General features: G+C 40.1%; 1 protein-coding gene across 1 annotated transcript in view; it reads right to left on the minus strand.

Annotated features, from left to right (window-relative positions):
- The window catches only part of FRAS1 (Fraser extracellular matrix complex subunit 1), a 626,357-nt gene that overhangs the window by 38,331 nt on the left and 560,038 nt on the right, over window positions 1-27,988 (minus strand). The window contains exons 53-66 of the mRNA XM_073637084.1: window positions 27,765-27,924; window positions 25,991-26,159; window positions 24,350-24,596; window positions 20,574-20,918; window positions 19,294-19,454; window positions 17,430-17,577; window positions 16,368-16,573; window positions 14,148-14,304; window positions 13,815-14,015; window positions 8,975-9,162; window positions 5,430-5,705; window positions 4,325-4,557; window positions 2,893-3,053; window positions 2,418-2,632 (exon numbers count right to left, since the gene is read on the minus strand). Coding sequence (XP_073493185.1) covers window positions 2,418-2,632; window positions 2,893-3,053; window positions 4,325-4,557; window positions 5,430-5,705; window positions 8,975-9,162; window positions 13,815-14,015; window positions 14,148-14,304; window positions 16,368-16,573; window positions 17,430-17,577; window positions 19,294-19,454; window positions 20,574-20,918; window positions 24,350-24,596; window positions 25,991-26,159; window positions 27,765-27,924 — 2,867 coding nt within the window. The remainder of the gene's footprint in view (window positions 1-2,417; window positions 2,633-2,892; window positions 3,054-4,324; window positions 4,558-5,429; window positions 5,706-8,974; window positions 9,163-13,814; window positions 14,016-14,147; window positions 14,305-16,367; window positions 16,574-17,429; window positions 17,578-19,293; window positions 19,455-20,573; window positions 20,919-24,349; window positions 24,597-25,990; window positions 26,160-27,764; window positions 27,925-27,988) is intronic.

Here is a 27,988-nt window from a genome sequence, read left to right on the forward strand (position 1 = left end):
GCAGCTTCGCGCTCCTCCTCCGCTGCCTTCTCTGATGCTGCCAGGAGGGTTTTGTAGACGGCATCGCCATGAGACTGGAGACTTGCCATAGCCGCTTGTAAAAGGGCTTGTGATCTGGACAGGCTGGGCTGGGTAGGTGGTGGGCAGCCCACTGCGGGACCGTATACTGGGGACTGGCTCCCTGAGGTGCCCGGGCTGGACTCCTCCTCGCCATGAGTAACAATGTCCTCCCCTCCTGCCACACGGACCGTAGCATTAGCCTCCTGCAGGGTCTTGCTCCTGGTGCCGTCTGCCATCTTGGTAACCGACACCGCTGCAACCCTGAGTTTGCACACACCTTGTTATACTTTTAGCCTGACCGTCTAACGTTGGGCTGACCTTAAGACTCCAGCAGTGGAAGTTACCACTGGCAGTCTTTAGTGCCTGGGAGTAGGGGTCCCACAACACTATTATTCTGCAATCCCACCGCTCTGCCACCAATGTGATGAAAGCCGGCCGGTGGGTGCAGCTCTCTGGCGCCCCCTTACCTCTCAGGTCAGTCAAGGTACTGCACCTAGAGAAAGTAGTGCCAGGTAGCTGCAACCAGCGCAGGGAACACGGTAGTGTGTTATCCCTTCAACGTCACTACACAGCACAACTCGCTAGCGCCCTCTTAGCCTCAGGTCAGTCAAGGAACTGCACCTAGGATAAGCGGTCGCCAGAGAGACTGTCCTGTAACCTACTGGGTATCGGGGCCCTCTGTAGTGAGGGCGGTATATATATCTTCCTTGGCCGCGCCAGGAATATATATATCTGAACCTCCGACCGTCACTACCAGCCTTCCCCAATCCCCAGTTGGTATGCTGCCACCAGTCCCTATTTTAGATATACGCCCAGTCCGTGAATGGGCCTATATCGGGTCAGGAACCAACCCTGGGTAGCGTTTTTGGCTTGAGCCGAGCTCACACGGACGTGCGTTCGTTATGCAGAATAAAAGGCAGGCCCACAATTACTTGAGGTAATTGATTATAATAATACACTAGATACACGATATACAACTAAATATACACAGGTATAAGGTCAGGCTAAACTATACAACAATGGAATACAACACACAGAATCACCACAGCATATCAGTTACCGGTTTCTTGATTTTCTTGTGACGCAGGGAGAGGATTCTGCGGTCGCAGGCACGGTTCTTTGTTACAGGCTGAGGCCTACCACCGCATGGTCAAACTGCTCCTCCCCTTGGTGGCCTCAGCTGGTGCTCAGATGTTCAGCACACCACTCTTGGGTCAAAAACTGACTTGTCTCTTGTCTGTCCTGCTATCTTACCTGCCCCGTCCCGCCCACTGCTGGTGAGGTCAGCTGGCTCAGTCTCCACCCTCAGGTCTAACTTCGATCAGAAGCCCAAATTCTATGGAACCCAATAACTTCTTCTGGGATGGTCTCATGATACCCCCAGGGGTTCCCATGGATTCGGGCCGCCGTAACCGACCTTTTGATATCAATTATGATACCATACGGTCCTCAGGAATGGCTCCGCGCTATATCTTGGCTTCCAGAGCACGTACAAACGTCTACCGCGGAGGCTTGTGTGCGCAATGGCTCCGGGACGCCGTGATATTTTTTTATTGGCCCATCCCACGCAACATGCGTGTAATATTCATGTTTCTATATCTTATGCCTCCATGCTTGTGACAGACAAAGAAACTAGTCCTATGGGACAAATGGTCAGGTACAGATAGACGAAGCACCCCCCCCTGCTGGCTGTGTTTCCTCTCGAAGTCTTTGAAGCTCCTAGCATTCAAGTGTTAAGTAGGCTTCTTATCTTACAGGAGCCTGGATGGGGGGAAACTATCTAGTTGACGTTTTAACAGAAGGTCCCAAGGGTGGGGGCTGCTGAAGTGTGGCCATCCCTGGATATGATTTATCATTACCAAGATGGCGGCTACAGGTTCATCACACGTGGTGCATGGAGGTGCACACCACATGCTCAAGATTCATGATTCATGCCCCCGCGAACATCGCCGGTCCTGATGAATCGGTGCCTTAACACTAGACATTCTTAAAATTAGACAGAGTTATCATACGCCATTAAAAGCTTTAATAAATCTGGTGTATTTTAAGACTTTCTAGCCTTCACTATTAGAATTAGACAGTTTTGATTAATAGGCCACATTGTAGCCTTACAATGAACTGTGTACATATTATTACTCACAAAAACTATTTGAAAGTTTAACTAAACTTCAGTAAAAAGTATTAAATTCCTTGGTGATCTCTGTAGATCAGGTCAGCTCAGAAAACAGTTCTTGGCTATGCGTTCGCATAGAGAAGAGTACGGATTCAATTGAAAGGCTTTAGCCTCTTTATTGCATCCATACTCTGCTAATACTACAACTACTATTACACTATAACTATGAAAGTCCCTCCAGCACCTGAAAATCCGCTGTCACAGCACCACCACAGACATCAATGAGTTCAGTCATGTCATAATACGCATCAAAAGTCCAAATGCAACTCTTCAGGTTAAGGTGTTTGTATAACTGAACTGTCTTTGGTTCCCTCACATTGGGATCAAACTGGTAAGGACGGTCATATCCTGGACCAACTGCAATGCTGTCATATGTCACCTCATCCAGGAATCCAGCTTCTGCAAACAATCAAAAGGAAAGGACAACAATTTGGATATGAATAAGCTTAAAATCTGCAAAGATCCGTTAAATTCAGTCTGACATAAGCAGAATATCTGACATTGTCTTCATAAACACTATAAGACTAAAAGCTGTACTGACAGTTACTGAATTAAGGACTGAGAAATTGCACATGTGCAAGTACAAAGCAAGATAAAACCTAGCAGACACAGAAGACGCAATTAAATATACCCACATATAGTATCTTCTAGCCAAGTACCTGAAATGCCTTTTAAATCACGGATGGTGACAAGATTGGAGCAAACATGTTGATGGCGATAAACGGATTCGGAAAGCAAGAAGTGAAGGTTGTGGAGTGGCATTGTAGAGATTAGCGGCAGCATGCCATCCTGATGTGGAATCTGCACTGAGATATGAATCCTGAAAATAGAGAGAAAAACAGTACTTAGTGATAATAATAGCACACAAAGCACAAGTAACACTTGTACAATAACAGGCTCCGTGCTACAATTGTGCTATAAGTGTAAACACTACGTTTATGTATCTTTTGTCTGCTGTACACAGGTTTTGCTTTTTTTCACATAAAATATATACAGATGAATCGTCTTCAGTATGTACATTTGCATAATTTACACCACAGATGCATTTATTTAAAGTACATTAAAAATTGACAGTAATATTGAAATATATTGTTTCAAATAATCAAATCTTAACTACTTAAGCTCCACTTCCAGGTGCCTTTAGTCTGCGGCATATTAAATCCAAGCATGTCAGGTGATTCACAATTACTAGGAATTCCCCAGTTTTCACTTCCTCCATTTTCACATACATAGTGCTGTGGGGCAGTGTTAGCTTCTGCCTCTATTGGTTCCAGTGGTCATGGTACAGTTATATGATGAGCAGGACGGTGGCAGAAGGAGCCTACGGCTGCAGCTAACGAGAACCTGCACAGCCCTAACAGTAAGCACTCTAACAGGGCTCACTTTCCCTGTCTGGGGTCATTACAGTGTGAAAGTATAGGATAAAAAATATATAAAACAATGAAGGCCTCCAATGGACTTTTTAACCTTTGATGGGCAAACCATAAAAAAATAAAGAATACACATAACTCCCCAACTAAAAAATGCCTCCTCTTCAATCACTGATGACGCTATTATCTCAAATGTATACATAATGTATTAAAATTAACGTTAGAAGATGGCAAGCGCAATTAAACAGTTTACGAACTAGAATGTAAAAACATTTTTTGTTTTTTATACCATAAGCCTACAAATTCTAAAGCTACATTTGTGTCTATGCATTGTGAAAAAAATGCATTGGTCACAAAAAGTCACGCTGATAGCCTAATAAATAAAAAATGTATTGCTATTTAATTAAAGTGTGCTGCAAGCAGCGTAACTATGTCTGGTCCCAAAATATCCTGGACCTGAATCGATTTAATGAGAAGTAGAAAAAGGACCATAATTGTAAGCAGCATTTCTGAATGTTGATTGGTGGAATACACTGGTAAGCTGGCAGTGGAGACATTATTTTAGTTGGATGTTTACTGCCTCATGGTTCTTTCCTCATAGCTTGGATATAACAAATATTGGGGTTTCCTAACAATAATATGGCTATTATTAGAAGAACATTTGCTTATTTCACCTACTTCACATGGGACAATACAGCACAGAGAAACACACATGACCTACCTGTTGGGATGTTCTTTGTGTTTAACATCCAGATACTTCAGAGTTGCAATGAAAGATTGAGCTTGGAAGCCTCTTGCGGTGCCAGCTACTACTGGAGTGTGGCACATGGCACTGTCCGTTCCTATTGTAACAATATTGCTTCGCAGTGGTGTTCCCACGTGTCCAGCTTTATCCACGGCTTTGGCGACACAACGTACATGGAAACGTCTGCTGAAGTAAATGCTATCCAGCACCTAGTCAACACAGGAGGGGAAAACAGATAGAAAGCAATTCTATCAATAATAATAACTTTAATTTATATAGCGCCAACATATACCGCAGCACTTTACAATTAAGCGAGGACATGTACAGACAATAAATTCAATACAATTTAAGGACTGTTTAAACAGTTACATTAGGAGTGAGGTCCCTGCTCCCAAGCTTACAATCTACAAGGAAATGGGGGGACACAATAGGTGAAAAGTGCTTGTTATTTCAGGTCTGGCAATTATAATAAATAGGGATTTTCATATAAAGCTGCATGATCCGGTCATCAGCCCGTATGTTTAAGTGCAATAATCAAGTATCTAATGCAGTTATCGACTATTGACTAATCTTTAAAATAATTTTACATTTTTATTATAATTTAATGATAAATACTTTCTTTTAATGCTTCATTATATATAAAGTAGATGGATGAATCAGTTATGTATAGTTTAGACTGGTAGAGTCACTGGTCGGGTTGTGCAAATTGATTCCAAGGACCTAATCCAGCAGTCAGGTCAGTGATCTGTGCCTGTCTGATGGGAGACATGAGACCCATCTCCTACCCCTGGAATCTGCGGTTCCTCTTTTAATTAGCCAGCTGGTGAGTTGTCACATGTGCATGATGCCACAAGAATGACATTGCGCCAGGCTGACTAATCAAAAGAAGAGAAAACTATTTCTGGGAGGGAGGAGGTGGTTCTCAGGGCTCCCATCTGACAGCAACAGATTACTAACATGGCCGCTGGACTGAGTGCTGTGAATTAATTTGCACAAACTATAGTCACTGGCTTATTATTAGGCATAAGCATTTCTACATTTGACTGCAGTGTAATACATTACATTCCCAGCAAGTACTCACCATGTGATTGACACCAGTAAAAGGGGTGGTATCAGTTATTGTTTCAAAGGGAGATCTTGCCCCATTGGAATCTGTTGGTGCTGCCACCTCCCAGCTGAACAATATAGTGGATTGGTTAATGCCAGCCTCCTCACACCGTTCCTTCATTAATGAGTATTTTGGAAAGTGTGGATCACACGGAGTGACACAAATAAGTGGGTACCCAGGAGATGCAGATTTTTTTGCGCCCTCCTTAGTAACCTCCTCCACGTGATCATAGTCAGCCAGAGATACAACCTAGAAGTACAATAAAATCCAAAACTTAATTATTTAATGCTTCTAATACATACAACAAAAGTAAACACTTTCTCAGATTTATATTATATTCTGCTAATTAATTCAGCATGAGTAATATCATTTAGTCTTAGTAGCACTTACCATTGCTGAGAATATGACTTAAAGTTAATGTTTCATCAGAGAATTACGGTACCTATTGTTTAAGTCACATTTGTGTGTTACATTGTTTTTTTAAATTTTGGCAATGTTTTTTTTCTTGTTCTTATCAAGATCTTTATTAAAAAACAATATTAGTAATCTTGCAATTTTGACACTGGTCTGTGGGGCTATCTTAAATTCATATTTTCTGTCCTTTCAGTAAGAGTTTACAGCAGTTTCATTATAATCAGAGACAGGAGAATAACCCCTCTATACACAGCTGATAACGCAGGATCCACCAATCACAATAGGCGATGTCACAACTTCCCCTGCTCCAATTCACAATGATCTTTGCACATGCTCGTTCGATAATTCAATACAAAGAATAGGGTCAGGATCTGCTCATTTTTGCTAATGTCCATGTGTTCTTTACTGAAACAACAGGACGCCCCTTTGATCAGTGTGAAAATTGCAAGATTTCTAATTTTTAATAAAGATTATATGTAAAAAAGCTGCCATTTTTTTTAAATAACACAAAGATCTGATTTAAACAATAGCTCATTTTCTGATTACACATTCCCTTTAAAGAGCATTTCCAGTTTAAAAAATCTGCTTCAACATGACAATGACTATATTAATACAGCAGACATGTGACCATTATACAAAGTCCAATAACGATTTCTTATTCGCTTACAGAGAAATTAGCATAGTGTGTTATGGTGATCATCTTTGCAAAAGTGATAACAGGGATTGCAGCAATATTGGTTGCTAGAATCGGTTTGGATCCATTGCACCATGGTACTGACTGACCGTGAACATTATAGTGGCCATGTGGGATAGTTAGGGGACCTGATTGGTTCCCTTCAAGTACACAGGATTTTATTGCGCATATTTGTAATGACCTAATAAATTCACACTAATTCATGAATGGTGATAATTGTGGAAGAGCATGAAGAAGAAAATAAAAACTGCATAAATGCACATGCCCAGAATTTGACAAGTAGTAAAATTCCTGGCATTCTAATTATCATTCCTAAAAGTCATTTAATGTGATTATTTCATGATGGTACTGAATTCTTAAGATAGGCCATAAATGCAACAGACAACACATTAAAACTCTAGTAATTTTTCTCAAATTGATTTATGTAGTGAGGTGAAAGTACATTCATTTTAATTATCTCTGGTGCAGGTAATGACTCCAATCTAACTGCACCGTGAATTCAGATTTTTACGAGCAATTCACAACTCAGTAATGGCACAAGATTTATTGTCCACTAGACAAGATGCAAAGAAAACTAATGTGTAAACACCGGGTTTTATAAGAAATATCTAGTATGACTGCAAGATCTGTAGTAAAGTAACAATTGAACCCTAATTTCCTCTTTTGTGCACATTGGCAGTAACAGCAACCTAACATTGATCTTCGTTATTTTGATGCTTGGCCTGCGCCACTCAGAATAATGGACCTTGCCCGTTTCCAGCAGAAAGGCCAATAGTGAATAATGTATATAAAAAACACTAAATCTAGGAATCAGAAAGGAGCAGAGAAGGACAATTAAGGAGGTTGTCCCCTGAAAATCCCTGTCCTCTGGCGCAGTATGGTATAAACAACAAAAAGCGCTTTACTCACCCTCTCTGGGTCCACCGCTGAGTCTCTGACGCTGCTCGCAAGAGCCAATGTGATGTCAGCCAATATCAGATACCAGGAGCTGCAGCAGAGACTCAGCGGTGGACCTGGTGAGAGTGAGAAAAGAGCAGATTGATTTTTTAAAACACACTGCACCCAAAAAGCAGGATTTTCTGAAAATGGACAACCCCTTTAAGTACATATTTCCCACACTAAGTCTGTATGCTCACAGTTCTGCAAGAATCTAGAAAAGTAAATAGGCATCTACCAGTGTTCAGAGATCTCCATTTTGGCTAGGTAGCAAGTGAAGCAAAGGAGCTTATCTAGTCTACTTCTGTACACTGGGCAGTTAGAAAAGGTTTCTGCTACCTAGATATTGGTCAGATATGAAATGTGTGATGGGTGGACTGAATTGGTAGAAGGATTGCCATTTGGGTTTTCATGGAATGGATTGTAATATAATGTGGTACGGGTCATTACCAGAGAACAGGAGATTATCATAATATGTGTTAGGCTAGTGGTGTGCAGTGTTTTCCTAAGCTCATATTCTTTTCTATATCAGGTCCACGCTACATACATACTGAAGAGTGCAGCAGAAGCAGCACACTGTGTGCCGAAGATACAGTAGGTGCAAACATTGAGTATATGATTTTTAAACTGCATTACTGCAATATAAGCAATACTTCTAAAAGCTATACTTCTATACTTCTTGTGGTATTTCATGCACAAACTGGCCAATTCCTGCGTGCCCGCCAACCTCAACAAGTGGTGCCTCTATCAGAATTACCTTCTCTGTGCCAGTTCCTACAAATTTAAATGGCAGGTGAGATCCAGCTGTAATGAAAAGACAGCCTTAGGCTAGGTACATACTGCATCTGTGCACTTAGCCTACACTATACATCTAAAGCTTTTCCTAACATATTCTGTAACATTGCCATAGGCCTCTATTCACCAGACGGAGGCCAAAAGTGTGTTCTTTCGGCCTCCTTCTGGCTGGTATCCATCTGCATACTGGTTAACTGAATAGGAGAGTGCAGCAGACTGTGCTTTCTACAGAGAGCCATGTATTTTGCCTGATGGAGAGGCTGGAACAGCCTTGAAATGCGTAGCAATAAATATTTTATTTTGGAATAACCTTTTGCAATATTGATTCCTGGGCAGCGCTAATTATCATCCATCCGAATTCTCTTCATTTATCTCTGGACTCCGGTTGGAGCCCAGGGGGTGAAGCTGCAGCCCTCAAGGAGTGTTACAATACACATCTTAGCAGAGTTGTGCCGGCAAGCACAACATCTCATGGTGAGTAGATCTCACTGCATAAACACTCCATTTACCCTGTATGAACTGCACTGGTCAAAAACATAGTGTGTACATATCCTAAGACTGAAATAAAATGATTATCCAGACACAAAGTAACCCCATATGTACTGTAGGAATCTTTAGCCCAATAGTATGCACTTGAAGTGAATTCTGGAGCATATACAGTAAAGAGTTAATGACTTACTATAGGTGGTGATGGTAGGATTAGACTTCCTGCTGCCTCCTGGTCCAGAATAGTCACTGTTGCAGTTGTTATATCACCGAGCACAGCTTCAACTGGGTCATCAGGTCCAAGAACCAATGAAAAGGATTCATGCCACTCTCTGTCCTCATTTGACAGGATTTCCACCTTGAAAAAAATGTGATCAACACCTGCAAACAGCAAAGGATGAAATCAGGATTTGCTTTATTATAGATGGTAGAAAACAAAGATATCAAAAATGTCATTCTAAACATTGGCACACACATTAAAGGGCACCTGTCAGTAAATTCATGCTGCCTGTTAGGGGCAGCATGAAGCAAGGCCTGGCTGCACGAATGCCATCAAGCATGCTTTACTCTGTAATGCAGCAGAGGAAACATAGTTATAAAAGCCAGCACAGGACTATAGGGAGAGACCAGACTAGTCCGATGATGTCCATGGCTGGCTTCTTTCTGCCCTGCTCCAGTTGATTCACAGGTCTTTCCCAAATTGTTACACATGGAGAGAGCTGCCAATCACCTGGAGAGGTGCGGGGAGCAGTCGTTACAGGATCGCATCCGTCAAGTCTTTTCAAACTGTTCTTTCTGCAGCTCCACAGTGGTTCAGAGTGAAACATACCTGACTGCAATCGTGCAGCCAGGCTCTGCTTCATGCTGCCCACTGTTCGGGTAGAATTCATCTAATGACGGGTTCCCTGAAATAAATCTGATGTTAGAACGGAAGCTAAAGTTTCTTGTGCTAAACAGAGACTGTAATTGGGTGTCTTCGAATTAGGCCACGGCCCCGCGATCAGTATTTGGTCAGTATTTTTTCTCAGGAGTGGAAGCCAAAACCAGGTGAGGAACAATCAGAGAAAAGGTATAATAGAAACAAGTCACCAATTCTGCATTTATCACCCACTCCTGGTTTTGGCTCCCACTCCTGAGAAAAAATACTGACCAAATACTGATAGTGGGGCCGTGGCCTTACAGAGATACTTCCATTTCTCGCTTGTCTTGCAGCAGTCATGTTGATTGTCACTTCTGAATTTTAAATTATCTTCACGAAATCTGGAGGTAACACTCGGTGTTATAGACCAATCCCAATATCTCTGTCAATATATACAATATAGTAACTTTGCCTTCTGCTCTAAATTATAAACTTAAAAAAACATATGTCTAGTTTTACATTTTGGTTGTAATTCTTCCTTAACGTTGACAACTGACAACTTTATATTTGATTTACGTCTCTTAAAGGGGTTTTCCCATGAAAAAAAATATATTTTAATCAATAGATTTTGGAATAATAATAACTTGCACAATTGGATGTGTTTAAATAAAATGTTCCTGAGCTGAGATAATCTTATGAATGTTCCCCTGCTGTGTACTGTGTAATGGCCGTGTCTGACCATGCAGGAACATGGTCTGATCATACCACAGCTCCTGGGCAGGGGGGAAGCAAAAGAGTATACAGACAGGACAGCAAGGGATCACAGCTGATTCTTTCTGTGAGGTAAAACATTTCCCTGCCTGTTTTTAAACAATGTTTTACTTCAAAGAAAGAATCATTTGTGATCCTGTGCTGTAATGTCTGTATACTCTTATGCTTCCTCCCCTGTCCAGGAGATGTGGTATGATCAGACCATGTTCCTGTACGGTCAGACACAGCCATTACACAGTACACAGCAGGGGCACATTTATAACATTACCTCAGCACAGGGACGTTTATTTAAACTCATCCAATGGTGGAAGTTATTATTATTCCAAGATCTATTATTAATAATAATAATAATAATAATAATAATCTCCCCAGGCATGTGCACTGACTCTGGGTGTGCAGCCCCAGCTTCATGTCAGCTGAGCGCACGATTCAGAGCGCAGATTGGAGGGGGGACACAGTGACGCGCATAGCGTGCGCGCTCACATGTCATGTAGCCACTGACTCAAAGCGGCTCCGGCGCATGCGCAGTGAGCGGATGGGCACTGCGCATGCGCGGGATATACTATGTGGTTGCCGTGACGTAGGGCGAGTCATGGCAATGAAATTCAATGCTGTGGGCGTGCCTAATTTCAAAAGTCCGTGACTGAAAAGATAAAGTCACCATCCCTATGACTAAAAGAAAAGGTATGTGAGGGGATCCACTAATGATATAAAGTGTTTTCTTAAACCTAATACTGGGAGCTTTTCTTTGGCAAAAACTTGTTAGCGATGCACATTGCATTACTAAGAGCACACTGTGGCCAGTTTAATAGCTAAAAACGGGGTGACAGGTTCCCTTTAAATCTTTTAAAAATATACAGCACAGACCAAAAGTTTGGACACACCTTCTCATTTAAAGATTTTTCTGTATTTTCATGACTATGAAAATTGTACATTCACACTGAAGGCATCAAAACTATGAATTAACACATGTGGAATTATATACTTAACAAAAAAGTGTGAAACAACTGAAAATATGTCTTATATTCTAGGTTCTTCAAAGTAGCCACCTTTTGCTTTGATGACTGCTTTGCACACTCTTGGCATTCTCTTGATGAGCTTCAAGAGGTAGTCACCGGAAATGGTTTTCCAGCAATCTTGAAGGAGTTCCCAGAGATGCTTAGCACTTGTTGGCCCTTTTGCCTTCACTCTGCGGTCCAGCTCACCCCAAACTATCTCGATTGGGTTCAGGTCTGGTGACTGTGGAGGCCAGGTCATCTGGCGTAGCACCCCATCACTCTCCTTCTTGGTCAAATAGCCCTTACACAGCCTGGAGGTGTGTTTGGGGTCATTGTCCTGTTGAAAAATAAATGATAGTCCAACTAAACGCAAACCGGATGGGATAGCATGCCGCTGCAAGATGCTGTGGTAGTCATGCTGGTTCAGTATGCCTTCAATTTTGAATAAATCCCCAACAGTGTCACCAGCAAAGCACCCCCACACCATCACACCTCCTCCTCCATGCTTCACGGTGGGAACCAGGCATGTAGAGTCCATCCGTTCACCTTTTCTGCGTCGCACAAAGACACGGTGGTTGGAACCAAATATCTCAAATTTGGACTGATCAGACCAAAGCACAGATTTCCACTGGTCTAATGTCCATTTCTTGTGTTCCTTAGCCCAAACAAGTCTCTTCTGCTTGTTGCCTGTCCTTAGCAGTGGTTTCCTAGCATCTATTTTACCATGAAGGCCTGCTGCACAAAGTCTCCTCTTAACAGTTGTTGTAGAGATGTGTCTGCTGCTTGAACTCTGTGTGGCATTGACCTGGTCTCTAATCTGAGCTGCTGTTAACCTGCGATTTCTGAGGCTGGGGACTCGGATAAACTTATCCTCAGAAGCAGAGGTGACTCTTGGTCTTCCTTTCCTGGGGCGGTCCTCATGTGAGCCATTTTTTTTGTAGCCCTTGATGGTTTTTGCAACTGCACTTGGGGACACTTTCAAAGTTTGCCCCTTTTTTGCGGACCGACTGACCTTCATTTCTTAAAGTAATACGGCCACTCATTTTTCTTTACTTAGCTGCTTTTTTTCTTGCCATACTACAAATTCTAACAGTCTATTCAGTAGGACTATCAGCTGTGTATCCACCTGACTTCTGCACAACACAACTGATGGTCCCAACCCCATTTATAAGGCAAGAAATCCCACTTATTAAACCTGACAGGGCACACCTGTGAAGTGAAAACCATTTCCAGTGACTACCTCTTGAAGCTCATCAAGAGAATGCCAAGAGTGTGCAAAGCAGTCATCAAAGCAAAAGTTGGCTACTTTGAAGAACCTAGAATATAAGACATTTTTTTAGTTGTTTCACACATTTTTGTTAAATATATAATTCCACATGTGTTAATTCATAGTTTTGATGCCTGCAGTGTGAATGTACAATTTTCATAGTCATGCAAATACAGAAAAATCTTTAAATGATAAGGTGTGATGGACAATAGCTGTTTTTCCTTGACCAAGCTGGAGCTAGCTCAGCCGTGTATGAGTAGCCAGGGTCTATTCTGTTTAGTTAGCGCCTGGACAAGCCTAGGGATTTATGTTTATGAGTTTGTTTTTGTGCTGTGCAATCTGTGGAAAGCAATAAAAACTGCATGTGTTTGGACCAAAACTGCATTGCCTGTGTGAACGTTACCTAAGGCCTAATGCCTACCTGTCATGCCGGCATCTTGCGCGCCTTCTCAGTGCCGCCCTACTCAATGCATTCGCCACTCTGCTTCCCCAGCATCAGACCATCTTCCCAAGCTGCCTTGGTCTCACTGCCAACTCTGCTCCTACAGAATCTTCACCTGGCTTTAAGGAGGTGTGGTCAGATCGTATAGGAATTTAACCCTGCTGTATCCTGGAGCGTTTGCCTCCCCCAGCCTTTTCCTAGGCAACAGGGGGTTTATTAGGCAGCTCCTCCTACTACTCCTTGCCCTATTGTTGATTCCCAGTTGCTTGTCTCTGGATCCTTTGGGTGCATGCTTGTTCTGTCTCTCCTGCTATAGACTTGCTCCTTAACCATTTATTCTGACCTCGGCTACGTATACTAAAACTGTGCTGCCTGCCCTGACCCTGGATTGCCTGATCAAGTCTTTGCCTTCATCCACTTGCACCCCGTACCAGCGTCTCTGATCCTTCGGGCAGCTGCTGCAGTCCTGGGGACTGCCCTGAAATGGTACCTGGTGTCTATCGGTGGCCCAGCCTGTTCTCACCATCTGAGACTCTAGTGAAGACCCAGTAGACACTTAGTCACGCTTCTCAAGGGTAAGCCCAGCCCGTAGTGCAGTAGGTCCACACTCACCAGCGTCGTTCCACTACCAGAGCAAGTCAATCCCTACACTATACACACACATTGGTGCTTTACTTTTATATGAAAATGACTTACCTGGGCTAAATTTAAGAACTCTGCTTTTTGGATAGTAGTCAACTCCTGACTGGGCAGATCCATCTCGTGTGCTACAACGGACCTTTGATGTCCTGTTCTGGTCTCCTCTCCTAATTACTTTTATGTTTAAAATGGCTACGCCATCTGGTTCTTGGGGTTCTTTAATTTGATAAGTAGACTCCTCAAATTCAATAGTGGGTGCTGTAGAGGAAAACATATGAAATCTCATTTTGACTAAGCAGCTTAATAAAACAAAACTATACTTTCATCAACTATATATCACTCTGATATATATAAATTGGTGATAGTTCTCCTGAAACAACAAGCACTTACCATCCTCATCATTTGAAATGGTAATGGTAGCCATATCTATTTTCCCAGTTCTTGCTCCACTCCAGTGATTGCCGAGAGGATTGCTTAGATAGATCTTAAACTGTTCTTCTGGTTCAAACACAGAGTCATCGATGATGAAGACTGTGCAGTTTTTCAGCTGTTATAGGAGATTAATAGTAAATACAGGTCAAATATGTTAAAAGGGGTTGCCCACTTCCAGGACAACTCCTTCTCACTCTGAATGTTTGCCCCCGTTAAAATAAAAACACTTATACTTGCCTCCCATGTCGGTCCCATTCCAGCGGTGTCGACACTCGCCTTCCCGGGGCTCACTTGAGGTTAATTCACGTGCGCTCTGCACCCAATCAGTGCTGGTGTCACTGTCCCCGCTTTCAGATGTATAAGTAATCAACAGGTAATGAGAGCTGCGGCTGGCTGCTCACTTCCTCTTGATTACTTATACATCTGAAGGCGGGTACAGTGACGCCTGCACTGATTGGGCGCAGAGCTCACGTGACATAACATTATGTGAGACATGGGAACGCGAGTGCCGACATCGCTGGAACGGGAGGTCAGTATAGGTGTTTTTATTTTAACACACATACCATTTGTTGTGAGAAAAGCATGCAGTCCATTTTTAAACGCTGATATAGTGTTTGCCATTACTACCTCTTGTAGTAGAGCATTCCACAGTCCGACTGCTCTAACTGTAAAGAACCCCTTTTCTGCTTAGAAGCCGTAATTTCCTTTAATCCACACGTAATGAATGCCCCCTGATCTTTTGTAAGGTCTTTGGAATGAATAAATAATGGGTCAGTCCTTTCTATTGACCACATGTGTATTTATACATATGAATGAGATTACCTCTGAGGCGTCTTTTTCCTAAGCTAACCAAGGCCAACTTTTCGAGCCATTCATTATAAGAGAAGTCTCCCATAATGGCTTCTCATTCTTTCCTTAGTGACCAACCACAATCCTATGCATACACCGTGCATCACAATACTGTGATTAACAAGTACATGAACTCCATTGCTGTTATACATGCAAAAATGGCAGGTACTGTGTTAACAATTTTTGATCAAAAAATGTAAAAGCCATCCAACCACAGCATATTTTGCATAATTCGTACATTAATTTCATGCTAAAGGTATGCAAGCCCATTTCTTAATTTTTTTGCAGTATGCACTAGGGGGTGGCATAGTCCTGGGCCCTGCACCCTGATCCATCCATCTTTCCCAGAAAGGTTTTAAATAAGAGCCAAGCCTGATCCTATCTCTACCCAAGTTCACATGAGGTCTGTTTGGGCATATTGAGAGGCGAGTCATTAGAGTTAGCAACCACAAGCCATCAATAAGAATCACAAGAGGGAGAATTACTAAGAAAACTGCACCAGGATTTTAGTGCATAATGGTATTTTGATTTATAGCAGCATCCTTTTATCTGACAAAACCCTAGAGACTATGAAAACCTGGAGATGATGTTTCCTACCAGAAGAAACAAAGACTATGAAGGCCATAAGTATTGGATGGAAATCTGCCTCCAGATGTTTAGTTACTCAATCGTATGACTGCAGTTTTGTACAATGTTACTACGCAAAATATCTCGCCTTCAGAAGGAAAAAAACTGTCCCTCCATTGAAAATTAAAACTTCCTAAGAGGCAACACCATATTACTAAGATATACTACAATATATAATATCTTTCTGTCATGTACGTTTCTCTTCTAAATAGAAACATCTCTGTAGGAAGGACAACAAGCTACAACAGAAGGGTCCTGACAGATTATGTGTGTGTATGAATAGGACATAGAGGTGCTTCACTGTTAGTAGATACAGTGGGAATCGTGTTTTGGCTGAGAATTTGTGAAATGCCTATTTCCAGATTAAATCTGACATGTCTTTGTTCCAGAATCTGCAGCAGAACCTCAGTTTCCTACGGCAGATTTGGGTCTGCACACAGATTGAATAAGTCTAATCACAGAAAATAAAAAACACGGCATATGAGCGGCAATTATGGTTTTTGTAGCAGTTATTCATAAGGATTTTGGTGCAGAATATTCCACCAAAATGCTCTCAGACTGTCCTATAAAAATGCAAGCTGTTGCTCTGAGCAATAGGACTGGTCTTATTTCTACTAGTCTTTTTACATACATTGGACAGTTGTCAAAAAGTTACCCTTTCTTAATATCCTTTACGTAAGCATAACCAATAAAGAAACCTACTTTTTCCCCTTTCAAAAATATAACACGGGAATCATCAGAATTTCTTCTTTCTTCAAAGTCATCCATCACTTGAGCAGATTGAGACTGAGTGTAACAACGTACTGAAGACTCATAACTTAAATCTCCGGTACGTATGACAGGAACATGCAGCAATCCATCCTTCTCCTTTACTGTGAATATGTCTTTACCAAACTGCATGCTGGGAACTAGAGGGAAACCAAAGGAAATATTAAAAAGTGCAATATTTCAAAAGAAAAGAAGATTACATGAAATGAAATGTTTCACAGATTTATCTGAGATGCATTTGATGGCTCTGAACAGATGGTGTTTTCTTTCCCGATTTTATTTTACTGTGAACAAGGAAGTTACAGATTAATATTTAAGGAAAAAGGAAGATCTGTGCCCATAGAAGATAAGAGAAACACCCACCCAAGAGCTCCCCAATTTTTCACATGTGAGTAAAATGCGTCAGTACACACTCATTTGCATACAAACGTATACGCTTCAGCAGAGCAGTCATTTGGGTGTTGTGCGTGTGTATTTTGGATCTATACTGTCTGTACATTTTACAGATCGTCATATGATTTTTTTAGACATTTGACATGCAACCAATGAAACACGCAGCATTTTCAAAGCCAAAAAAGTGTCAAATCAAGAACTTGTTATAGGTATGTGCCCCAATATTTCTAGTATGCCCAGATCCAGTCTCTTTCATACATATAGATGTGTCCTTCTCTCAATGAAACATATCCCAAGATGTATCGCTCATGGTTAACAAACATATGTTGAGTCTGATATGTCAGCTATCCGTCACTCATAGACTCCATTTTTACTACAGGACTATGATGGATGCCTCTGAAGGATACAACATGCCATACATTACTCATGGACTCCCTTGATAGAAAGTATACTTTTAGCCTTTAGATTGTTTTTACCGGATGACGAACAATTGTACTGAATTTTTATCATGGCAAATCGTATAAGACTGCAATTCAAGAAGTGAGTGTCCCTTCTATACGGTCTATTTGTATATCCTTGAATGGTCAGCAGAGCTTCTCTCACCATCCTGATAGGTATCATTTATGGCCACTGTTGCCTGAAAAGGTTTTGTGAGTTCAGCCCCTTGTGCAGAGCTGAGGAACACCACAAACGTCTCCAATCCCTCGATGACTGGGTGCTGAGTATCATCAAGTATGGACAGGGTACAGAGCTGTAAGATGCAACCAAATAACCTGTTAGATGAAAATCTTGTTTATTTCATACATCAAGTAAATCTGAGATATTTATCACCTAAAGTAAAATATGTTCTAAAAATACAGTGCATATAGAATTTATGAGACCTACTAATCACAGAACTATACATAGCGTAGAAGTTAAAATATTGAGATTTTTACACAATAAGATATATCTAGAACCTGCGTCTGGGACCTCATTATGGAAAGCTATTGTCTCCCATTGAAGTGAATGAAAATACTAAAAAGAATGGCATGAATTTCTCCAATATATCCCAAAGTGCAAGTGGTCTGTCAAGCGGGAACTGTACTAATCAATGTAGAAATAGAAGACACACATGGATCACTATCGGAGAAATATTGAGTGAGGAGATAGAGGAAGGAGAAGAAGAGGAGAGAAGACTGGGTCACCCCTGGTTCTACACAACCTGCAATGTAGTGGATATTATAGTTGGAAAAGCACAAACCGCTAAGAGAAACACCATGCAGACTTATGCAAAATTCATGAGCGCATAAAGGTAAAGTTTATTATTCTGGTGCAGATTATTTCATTAATGGAGTGGTGGTCTCATAGTACTAATAGTGTATTTAGATCAAGCAGAAAATGTTACCAATGTTAGATTAGGTTAGTTGGAACATAGATATAAACTGATAGAAAGGCACTTTATATATTAACCAGCTTAGGAGATACTTCATGTTATTCCAGTCATTAACAAGCTTTCATAACATCGTAAACCTGCATTATATATAATAGTGGGAAATAAATGGGATTTATCTGCTCTACACTGTAAAAGATAAAGATAAAAATATAAATGTAGCCGCAGTCTAGCTAAATGAAAGAGTAGAAATAGAAATCTGCTAATTTTATACTAATAGGCCTAGTATTTTCTTGACCACTTTTACAGCATTTTAATTGGAATAATAAGGAGGATTATGGAGTTTAATTAAGGCTGGCACAGTGTTATAAAATGAAGAAAGCCTCTAGAGGTCTTTGGAAATGTTCTCATAAAATGAAGGTTTACTAGGTGGCAAATGATTTGTGGACGATACAAGGTTCACTCCTTTACATTAGGTGAACTGGCTGCATTTTGTACTTGAAACTGGCATACTTCACAATTGTCCCATTTCATGACAAAGAAATGCACAGCCTTGTGAAACAATGATGTATATAGAGCTTAGTTAACCACCTGTTAAGTGGAATAGGACATGTCACTATAAAACGGTCTGCAAAGGGCTCGGCCATCTACCTAGACTAAAGCAAGGTCAGTGCTTCAAGTTGCAGCACCATCAATGACGCCTACAATATAGAGGCGTATTCTTTCTGTTGGATATAGGCATTGTTGTTCTATCAGCTTGGGGAGCATTCGGAAATGTCTTATAGCAAGGACTGCAGGGAGCACATAGGGGATAGCAGATCAGAAGTAAAAATAAAACCAGCTTGTCCTATATTCTCAGCACAAAACGTTTGCCACTTTTTCTGCCTCTTTCCATTTCTTCAAAGTGCGGACAGAAGTCTACCCTCTTGGACAGTTGTGCCTTCTCTTGACTGGTAATTTTGCTATTTTGGAGAAGTGGAATAATTCAATGGGTCACACTAACTATGATGAAGAGTGATTGGGCTTTTTTCTGCCCTTACACCATCACAATAAACAGAATAATATCTAATACTAAAACACAATCATGTAATAACTTGCCTCTAGGGTTTTCCCAGGTCTAAATTCTATTTTTTTGGAGCTTGGTATGTAGTCAATTCCAGGTGTAGCAGAAGGTGGATCTGAAGGGCGAGTGGCACACCAAACAGATGTTGGCACAGACAGGTCTGGTCCGCTACGCATCACTGGTATCTCTACAGATCCTGTTGGACAGTTGAATAGATTAGAATATAATTATATGACTGAATAGTGGTCTAATAAGATAGAAAACTATGTAACAGAGACATGTGCATATCCAAAGTATACATTATATCATTATTAACTATGTATCTGCAGTTCTTGTTTGTAGGTAAGAATATGTTAGAAAGCAAATATGGCTCTTCCTTGGTTGTTACAAAGTTTGAAAAAACTATCAAGTTCAACCTTTCTCCACCAATTATACATTTTGTCACTAAATTATCTATGACCCACAAAGTTGTATACTGAGGAAATCATCCAGCCCTTTTTTAAAAGCTGTTATAGTGTCGGCCATTATTACCTCTTGTCGTCGGCATTCCACAGTCTGACTGCTCTAACTGTAAAGAACCCTTTCCTATTTAACTGCCGGAATTGCCTTTCTTCCACCCGTAATGAGTGCCCCCTGGTCTTTAGAATGGTCTTTGGAAGGAATAAGTAATGTGCTAGTCTTTTGTACTGACCACACATATATTTATACATGTAAATGAGATCTCCTCTGAGGCATCTTTTTTCTAAGCTAAACAAGCCCAACTATTCCAACCTCTCATCATATGAGAGACTTTCCATCCCTTGTAATAATCTAGTTGCCCGCCTTTGAACTGACTCTAACTTCTGAATATCCTTTTTAAAATGTGGAGCCCAAAACTGCATCCCATAGTCTAAATGTGGCCTCACCAGTGATTTATAAAGGGGTAATAATATGTTGGGATGACGGAATTTTAGCTCTCTTTTTATACATCCTAAAATCTTGCTTTGCTTTTGTGTACATGGTTATATGGTCATCTAATAAACCAGATGGGGGATAGACCTGTCTTACAATATTTCATGATACATTAATTGTGTTATACATTGAAAGAGTAACTATCATAAGGGAGGCACACAAAGTAGTGTATGGGATCAATAGCATGTCTATGGGTTCATACACTTATGCAAGCATAACACATATGGAAGGATAAGAAACACATATGGAAGGTATAAACACATCTCAAAATACACTTCTAAAACGACACTACTTATATTGCTATAAACTTCCAAATGAACACAACTTTCAGAGCACAGTATTATGAATTATGGTTCATTAATACCTGCATCTTCGCTGACAGTGAAGGTGTCATTGCCCAAGAAGACTGTTGAAGCATCATTGGGTCCTTCGATAACAACCTTAGCAGTTGCAATGCTTCCAAGTCTAGCATTCTCTGAAGTGTCAGCAAGGGCTACCTCAAATTCTTCCTCATCTTCATATTCACTGTCATCTATTACTTTGATGTCACATGTGGACATGGTAATTCCAGGTCCAAAAATGACACGATTTTCATTGGTCATTCCCCTGGACTTAAAGTCAGATCCTGACTCCAATGCATAAAGACTACTCCCTTTAGCCGATTTGGGGACTGTGTAGCAAATAGTAGAAACAATGCTTCCAGGGTCACCTGTTAAAAAAAAGGAATTTCATTTGTTATTAATTGCAATTATTAAGTCTACCTCAATATTAGAGAGTTTACACCTAATATGTAAATCTGCCCACATATTGAACATGTTGACATTTTAATATTCTGTTGTGAATATTATTCTCCTATCAAACGAACATCTAAAAGTGACATATAACTTCAGATATACAGATAGGCAGCTAACTTGTAAATTTTGGGTGGAAATCCTCTAAAATAATTCTATTTTTTTCTAAACAAAGCCAACTAAACAGTATTACTAAACTTCTTTTTCTTCCCAAGACACCCTGTACGGGTGGGAAACAAATGTGAAAAGAAGACACAAACAAGAATCCAATGTAATTTAGAAACAAGTCCAGATAAGAAGCTACAAGAACATAAAAGAAATTGCATGGAAAGAAATCATAACAAAAGCTAAAGCAGAAAATATAAAGTAGTGTTTCAAGCACCGGATATTACTGTCTACGACCAAAGCGCATTGTTAAATTAAAAGGGTCTCTGCTAGCAGCAGTGCAGATATCTCTAATGGGTAGCGGCTTCGGGCTGCTTCTATTTAGGCATTTCCATTAGATGTGACAGTCGCTGCGATACGGATAATAGAAAATCAGACAAATACGCAACACAGCCAAAGCAATCACAAAGTCGTTTATTGATGTCAGTTCAACAGAATGCAAAATTGTGGAGTCTTCATTGTCTACAAACTTTAATGGAAGTTCCAGAGGAGAATTCTGAATGTGACACCATTCCTGTTTTGTTTGGCGAATTCTGTAATATCAAGCTGTCTACATAGCTTTTGCAATGCATATATGATCTGAGTACAGAGAAACTGAGCTGATGTACCGACAGACCACTATGAAGACTTACAACAGGGGTCATGTGTAAAAAGAGTAATTCGGGATTATTACAGCAGAAACCCTATCAGGCTACCTTCATACACACTTATTTTTCAACATTTTTTTTGGACTTAGAAATAAGGTTTTAGGAATCACTGATCTGCAAAAGATTAATAAAAAATGTAATTAATTCTTAACTTTAAAGGGAACCTGTCATGTAGAAAATGATATCTGATCTGCAGGCAGAATGGTATAGAGCAGGAGGAGATGCATAGATTGATAGACATTTTTGTGGAAAGATTCAGAAAACCTTGTATTTTATACATTGAAATCTCTGGTGTTAGTATTTATAGGATTCTACTGGGCGGTCCTACTAGTGAATCTTCCCTGTATGACTGTGCATGCAGAGATAGCTGTCAGTCACTAGTAGGACCACCAACTTGACTCGTATACATACAAACACCAGGCATTTCAATGAACTAAAATAGAAGCTATACTGAATCTTTTCAAACAAACCAATATATAATTCTCAGATTTTCCTTCTATATACTATACTGCCCACAGATCAGGCTGCATGTACAACGTGACAGGTTTCCTTTAAGTAAGCATTGCTTTCTGTTGAGTGCATTCTTAAAAAATTAACTTCCCAGGACATGCTACTTTTTAGCATCAATTTTAGAGGGATGAGTAGACAACTACCATTGTTCACAGTCAGTATAAGGACATTAGGAAATGAATTAGGCTCTAATGATGTAAGGATATGAGTGATCCTGCTGTCACATAGTATAACTTGGACAAAAGGCTCTATGAAAAGTATCATTATAGCATTGGAAAGTGCTGATGGTGACCGAATAGTATTTTGCACACTCGTGCAGCAAAGTGAAGTAGCAGTAATTAAATAGTAAATGGTAGAGAACCTCATTTAGGATTTCCAAGTCATTTAGGTGCATAATAATGAATGTAATATGGTCATTATGGAAAATATATGACTGCAACATTGGCTTCTAAAATTGACATGACACGGAACTCTGATCGTTTCAGAGCCTGCTAGCACAGGAGAGGGGAAGAAATTATTTTTCTCAAGTATACATTTTCTTTTAAGGTATTTCAAATCACACAGCCATTTCAAGATGTAATAGACTAATATGTACTGCAGATATGCTGGATCATCAGTTTCTGGCAGCATATCTGTGCTCATATTCTTATAATGTGCTGACACCGAAACAAGATATTAACCATGGCTGCTATATTTCAATCTTATGTCCCTAAAACATATTTACTCAGTATCCTAACTTAGTAACACAAAAACTAAGTAGACATTGCTTCATATGGATCCTTCCCCCCCATAGGTCAACATCTATGACATGTGGAATAGCCCATATATTGATCGATAAATGGGGCATCTAGCTGGTCGACCGCAATCTGAATCCAGATAGTAACAGATAGTAGGTACCAGTTATCCAGACCCTGTAGACTTGACTGTCACCTAAGTTTACATACAGATCCCGGGCAAAATCACCAAACACCACAAAGGGGCCAATACATTAAAGTGTTTATGCCAGTAAACTGGCATAAAATACTTTGAATAGTCGTAACATTTTTTTAGCAATGCAGAGTTTTGCAAAAATTTAGCGAATTTTGGCGTTTTCAAGCTAGCTTCAATTAGCTGTGCCAAAATGGGCAAGGCTGGGAAGGAACCATGGAATGTCTTCGCCTGACTGTCAAATTGGCAGGGTTTGTTACACCAGAAACATTACTCCAGTCCCTCACTGGAGTAATATTTTTGGCGAGGTTATCACCACTGATAAGCTGCACTTAAATTTATTAAGAGGCGTGAGACTCTTAATAAATTTAGTATATTTTACACCAGCATATTCCTCATTAAGACTGGCGTACGAAAAATACCAGTCTTAAGAAATCGTGGCCTACGTTTTTTAAAATTGAATTTATTAACTATTTTCTTCTGAGGGCTGGGTTATGGCTGCAAGCTTCGCCTAAAATGCTGACAGCCTCCACACCACGACGTATACATAGCTCTAAGGCATATTGGCCATCCTACCCATGTTCTTTTTTTGTGGTCCCTACAGTCTAAATTTTTTTTGTCCCTGCCCCATTTAAAAACACAGGTGCTCAACTTACAAACGTGGAAGTTATACTCACTTATTAATTGTTTTTTTTTTCTGGAATCCGAATTAATTTTACTGGTCTGGTCTGGAATCTGAATCAAAGGGGATGTCTAGGAATATAATAATGATGGCCTATTCTTAGGATACATCATCAATATCAGATGGGTCCAATCCCAAGCACCCCCACAGATTTGCTGTTATTAGCTCAGGAAGCAGTGGCTGCATGTATACATTGAATGCAGCTGAACAGCACAATGCTCAATGTGTAGGGCCTTGTGTCTAAAACTAGTTTCAGTTCTGCTTAATTTTGTGAAATTGGTCTAAAAAATATGAAAGCTTCACTGACTGCAGCTTTGAAAATAAAAAATAAAATTGCATGTATGGTTCTACAGTTCCAAAAAATGTACATTTATCCCTTTTGTCACATCATCTAAGATAACAAAACAATGTAACATACCTTTCCGTTCAATAGGTACAGACAGGACATCAGCACTCTCATTAGCACGGTAGATCTTCTTATCGAACTGCAAAGTGGGCTCATCTTCTGTGTCATTAATGTTAACCGTGGCCTTAGTGATCTGGCCCAGAAGTGCATAGGCTGGCATGCTCAGCTCCACCATGAAACGTTCAATATCCTCATATACCTGGTCATCATTAATGATGATGGTACAGGCTTTACTGTCCTCTCGCTCATCAAACTGCACCTGATAGATTTACATAGGGCATATGTTTATATACACAAACTGCAGCTTTCTCATAAAATTAATGTTTTAATGAAGAAATGTCACTTTAAGCCATTCATTCCAGTTTATAGAGTAATTTTCTGTGACTGTTAAGCACTTTAATTACACCCACACAAAACCTATTATTTTTCTCGTCAGTTTACTAGATGTTTAATGAAAAGAAAATGATGGAGAATAGAATAAAACACTAATATTTTACATGCTAAGCAGAAAAGTGCATTGTTGTAGAACTGTATACTGCATGTCAAACGTCAGAGTCAAATGCTGTCATCCTGTAATAGAATTAAATGTATAGGCAGGTGAAAAGGAATTCCTGTTCTGGAGATGGTGTATAACAGTTTTACAACAGCCTGTGCTATTTACTCCATGTACAGAATAAAGACTGCTGTAAAAAGTGTCCTAGCAAAGAGAGCAAAGCCAATCATAGAGTATATTGGGGAACTGCAGTGGACAACCTTTAACAAATTGCTTCATTAAAAGAATCTGTCAGAAGGTTTTTGCTATGTAATGTGAAGACAACAGGAGATCTGGGCTGACACACAGAATTCAGGGATGTGTCACTGTTTACGAACTGTGAAAACGGTGAAGGATTTATCACTAAGAGATTAACATTGCTGGACTACACTAGTGTGGCAACACCCCCTGCTGTGATAAGCAGCTCACTGTCTATGGACTTTGTACACGGAGAGCCTGGTGTGGGTGGGGTTAGCTTTCTCAGCTCTGCTTCATTCTACATCTAAAAGTTCTGATTGTGTCAGAACCGCTGCACCCAGTAATCTAAGTGATACATCGTTGGAATCAGCTTCTCTTTGCCTACATTACAATGCTCACAGATGAGGTAGCAAAAATCTGCTGACAGATTCCCTTTAATTAACTGATTAGTTTAATCAAAAGTGTCATTCCTGAAGTAGAAAAACTATATAATAAAAGCTTAAAGTCTGAGTGTCCAGCCTTGACTACCATTTTTAGTTTTGTAATAAGTTCAGATTTCTATGTCAATTTATTTATCTGTGCTAACTTTAAGCCCCTTGCATAGACATAGATTTAAAGGGAACCTGTCATGTTCAAAAAAGCTATTTACTTGCAGAAATGGGGTTAACATGCAGGCAAATAACATTAAAATGCCGCCTGGACAACTTACTGAATGTGTGGCTACCTGGAGGAAATTAACTTCTATAGCCTTTCGGGTGCAGCGCGCTTTCATAGGGCAGTGCTCAGAGCGATTATAGTCACTGTTAACTAAAATTTTGAGTTGTGAACCTTATACAGGAATATTATGTTAAGACTCAGCATAGAATTTTGCACAAATAAATGAAATGATGATTAAAAGGAAAGTAAGCTGTGAATATATTTACCTGGCCAGCATATTCCACATAGTCCTGCTGTCCTGGCCTGGAGCCCACACTTGAGCTTGATGTGGCAGTTCCTTGTTCTGTCCGGCATAAGACTATTGCATACTGATTAAGATTTCCCGTCCTTTTTACAGCTACACTTATGGATCCTGCTTTTTCGCTTATGTTGTAACTTTTAATAAAAAATAAGCACATTAATGACAAACTCCATGAATGAAAATCCAAGTATTTATTAGTATGTAGTGGACACATTATATTAAGCAGTGGATGGAACATATTCAATAATGGAAAAAGGCCCACAAAACTCCCTAGCGAACACATTCTGATAAATTCATAGTACGATCCGGGGAAACAAGCTCTAAATAGTAGCAGCCATACTAAAGGATGAAACAAACATTTCTATTAAATTGCTAGTTTGTACTCTGCATCTTGTCTTATCTCCTTGACAGCTGAATGATGAAAGTATCAAAGCATATATTGTGATTTTCACGATGCAAGGCTTTTATCAGACAGGAAAGGACATTCTCGAGAGTTACAGGAGGAGAAAAAAATAGTAATGGCTTGCCATATTGATAGTATGGGGCATTCAATAAATTGTTGACCGCTTAGTGATCTAAGTACCTCTATTTATGACGAGTAGATGTTGCAAAATACTTAAAGCTTATCAGTCATTTTACATTTTATTTCATAAATCAATAGTACACATGAAAATAAGCAACTGTGTAATATATCTCATCAGAGAAATCTACTTCTTTCTCTGCCAGAATTGATCAGTGATTATCAAAATTCTCTATTCTGAGGTTAAAGCTGTAAATAATAAATGGGAATTGTTGGAAACGGCTTGTAAATTCAAGCAATTTTGCAATTTATTGCTCATTGAAATTTTCACCTGTTAATGGATGGGAATCTGACTCCACTCTTAATACAGTTTCAAACAAGCCACTTTGGTGGCTTCTTGCTTTATAAATGGCCCTAAAGTTGTTTTTATAATTTGCTAGTGGCTGACTAGTCATGGGGGCGTTGTTTTCCCTGGACTAATCATCCCACTAATCAAGCGGTCAAGTTTCTTTTAACACTTTTTTGTTTACAGCTCGTTGCCATGGAGACCGACCACTGCTACTAGACAGCAGAACATGAGCAGTGCTTACAAGCTCTTTCTCTTGAGCTTGTAAGCAGTGTTTTGAAACTGGGATCACTGGAGCACAATTTTACCTCCTAACACTGACCAATAGTGGTGGTCAGTCTTCTAGGCAACGAGCTATAATCAAAATAAAAAATGTTAATATCTTAAAAATGGCTGCAAATTAGCAAATTTTAATAAGCAGTAAATTACAGAAGTGCTTGTTTTAACAGTATCCATTTATGAAGATGGGAATAGCTCTTTAATATCGCATGTAGTTCCAACAATGAAATAAAGAGGTTTTCAGACCATTCTTTTACATAGTCCCAGTGTGGTACAAATAAATAGTATATACTCACCTCCTGATCCCCTGTTCCTCTGACCTTCTGACTGTGTGTATCTCTCCTTCTTTTCCAACATGGTTAGCATATGACTGTTGCAGATGATCAATGGCAAAAATGATTAGCTGTAGCTGACAGGTGACAACCAGGAGAATAGACTGGCGGGAGACACCGCCAGTGGGACTGAGTACTGCTAGAGGGATCTCAAGGTCATCATATGCCATTTCCTACTTTTTTAACCACACTGAGACTATAGGAAAAGTGAAAGAAAGGAGCAGAAAACCCCTTTAATGCTTTTTCATAGCCACTGACTTACCTAACATGTGTGAAGCTGATCAGTGACCACTGGATGTGGAACATGTTGTCACTGACTACATTGGGTTTAGTGTCTTTCACAAGAAATTTAAAGTTATCCATGGTTTCCTTGTACTTGGCTTCATTCAGAATATAACGTATCAAACCCAGGCTTATGTCCTCTGTTCGGAGAAAAAGACACATTAGCAGACCCGAAAGTATATGAATTTAGATCAAACTTATTAA

This window comes from Phyllobates terribilis, unplaced genomic scaffold (assembly GCF_046119375.1).
Source record: "Phyllobates terribilis strain yellow unplaced genomic scaffold, ASM4611937v1 Scaffold_1__5_contigs__length_1240528914, whole genome shotgun sequence".
Classification (NCBI taxonomy): Eukaryota; Metazoa; Chordata; class Amphibia; order Anura; family Dendrobatidae; genus Phyllobates; species Phyllobates terribilis.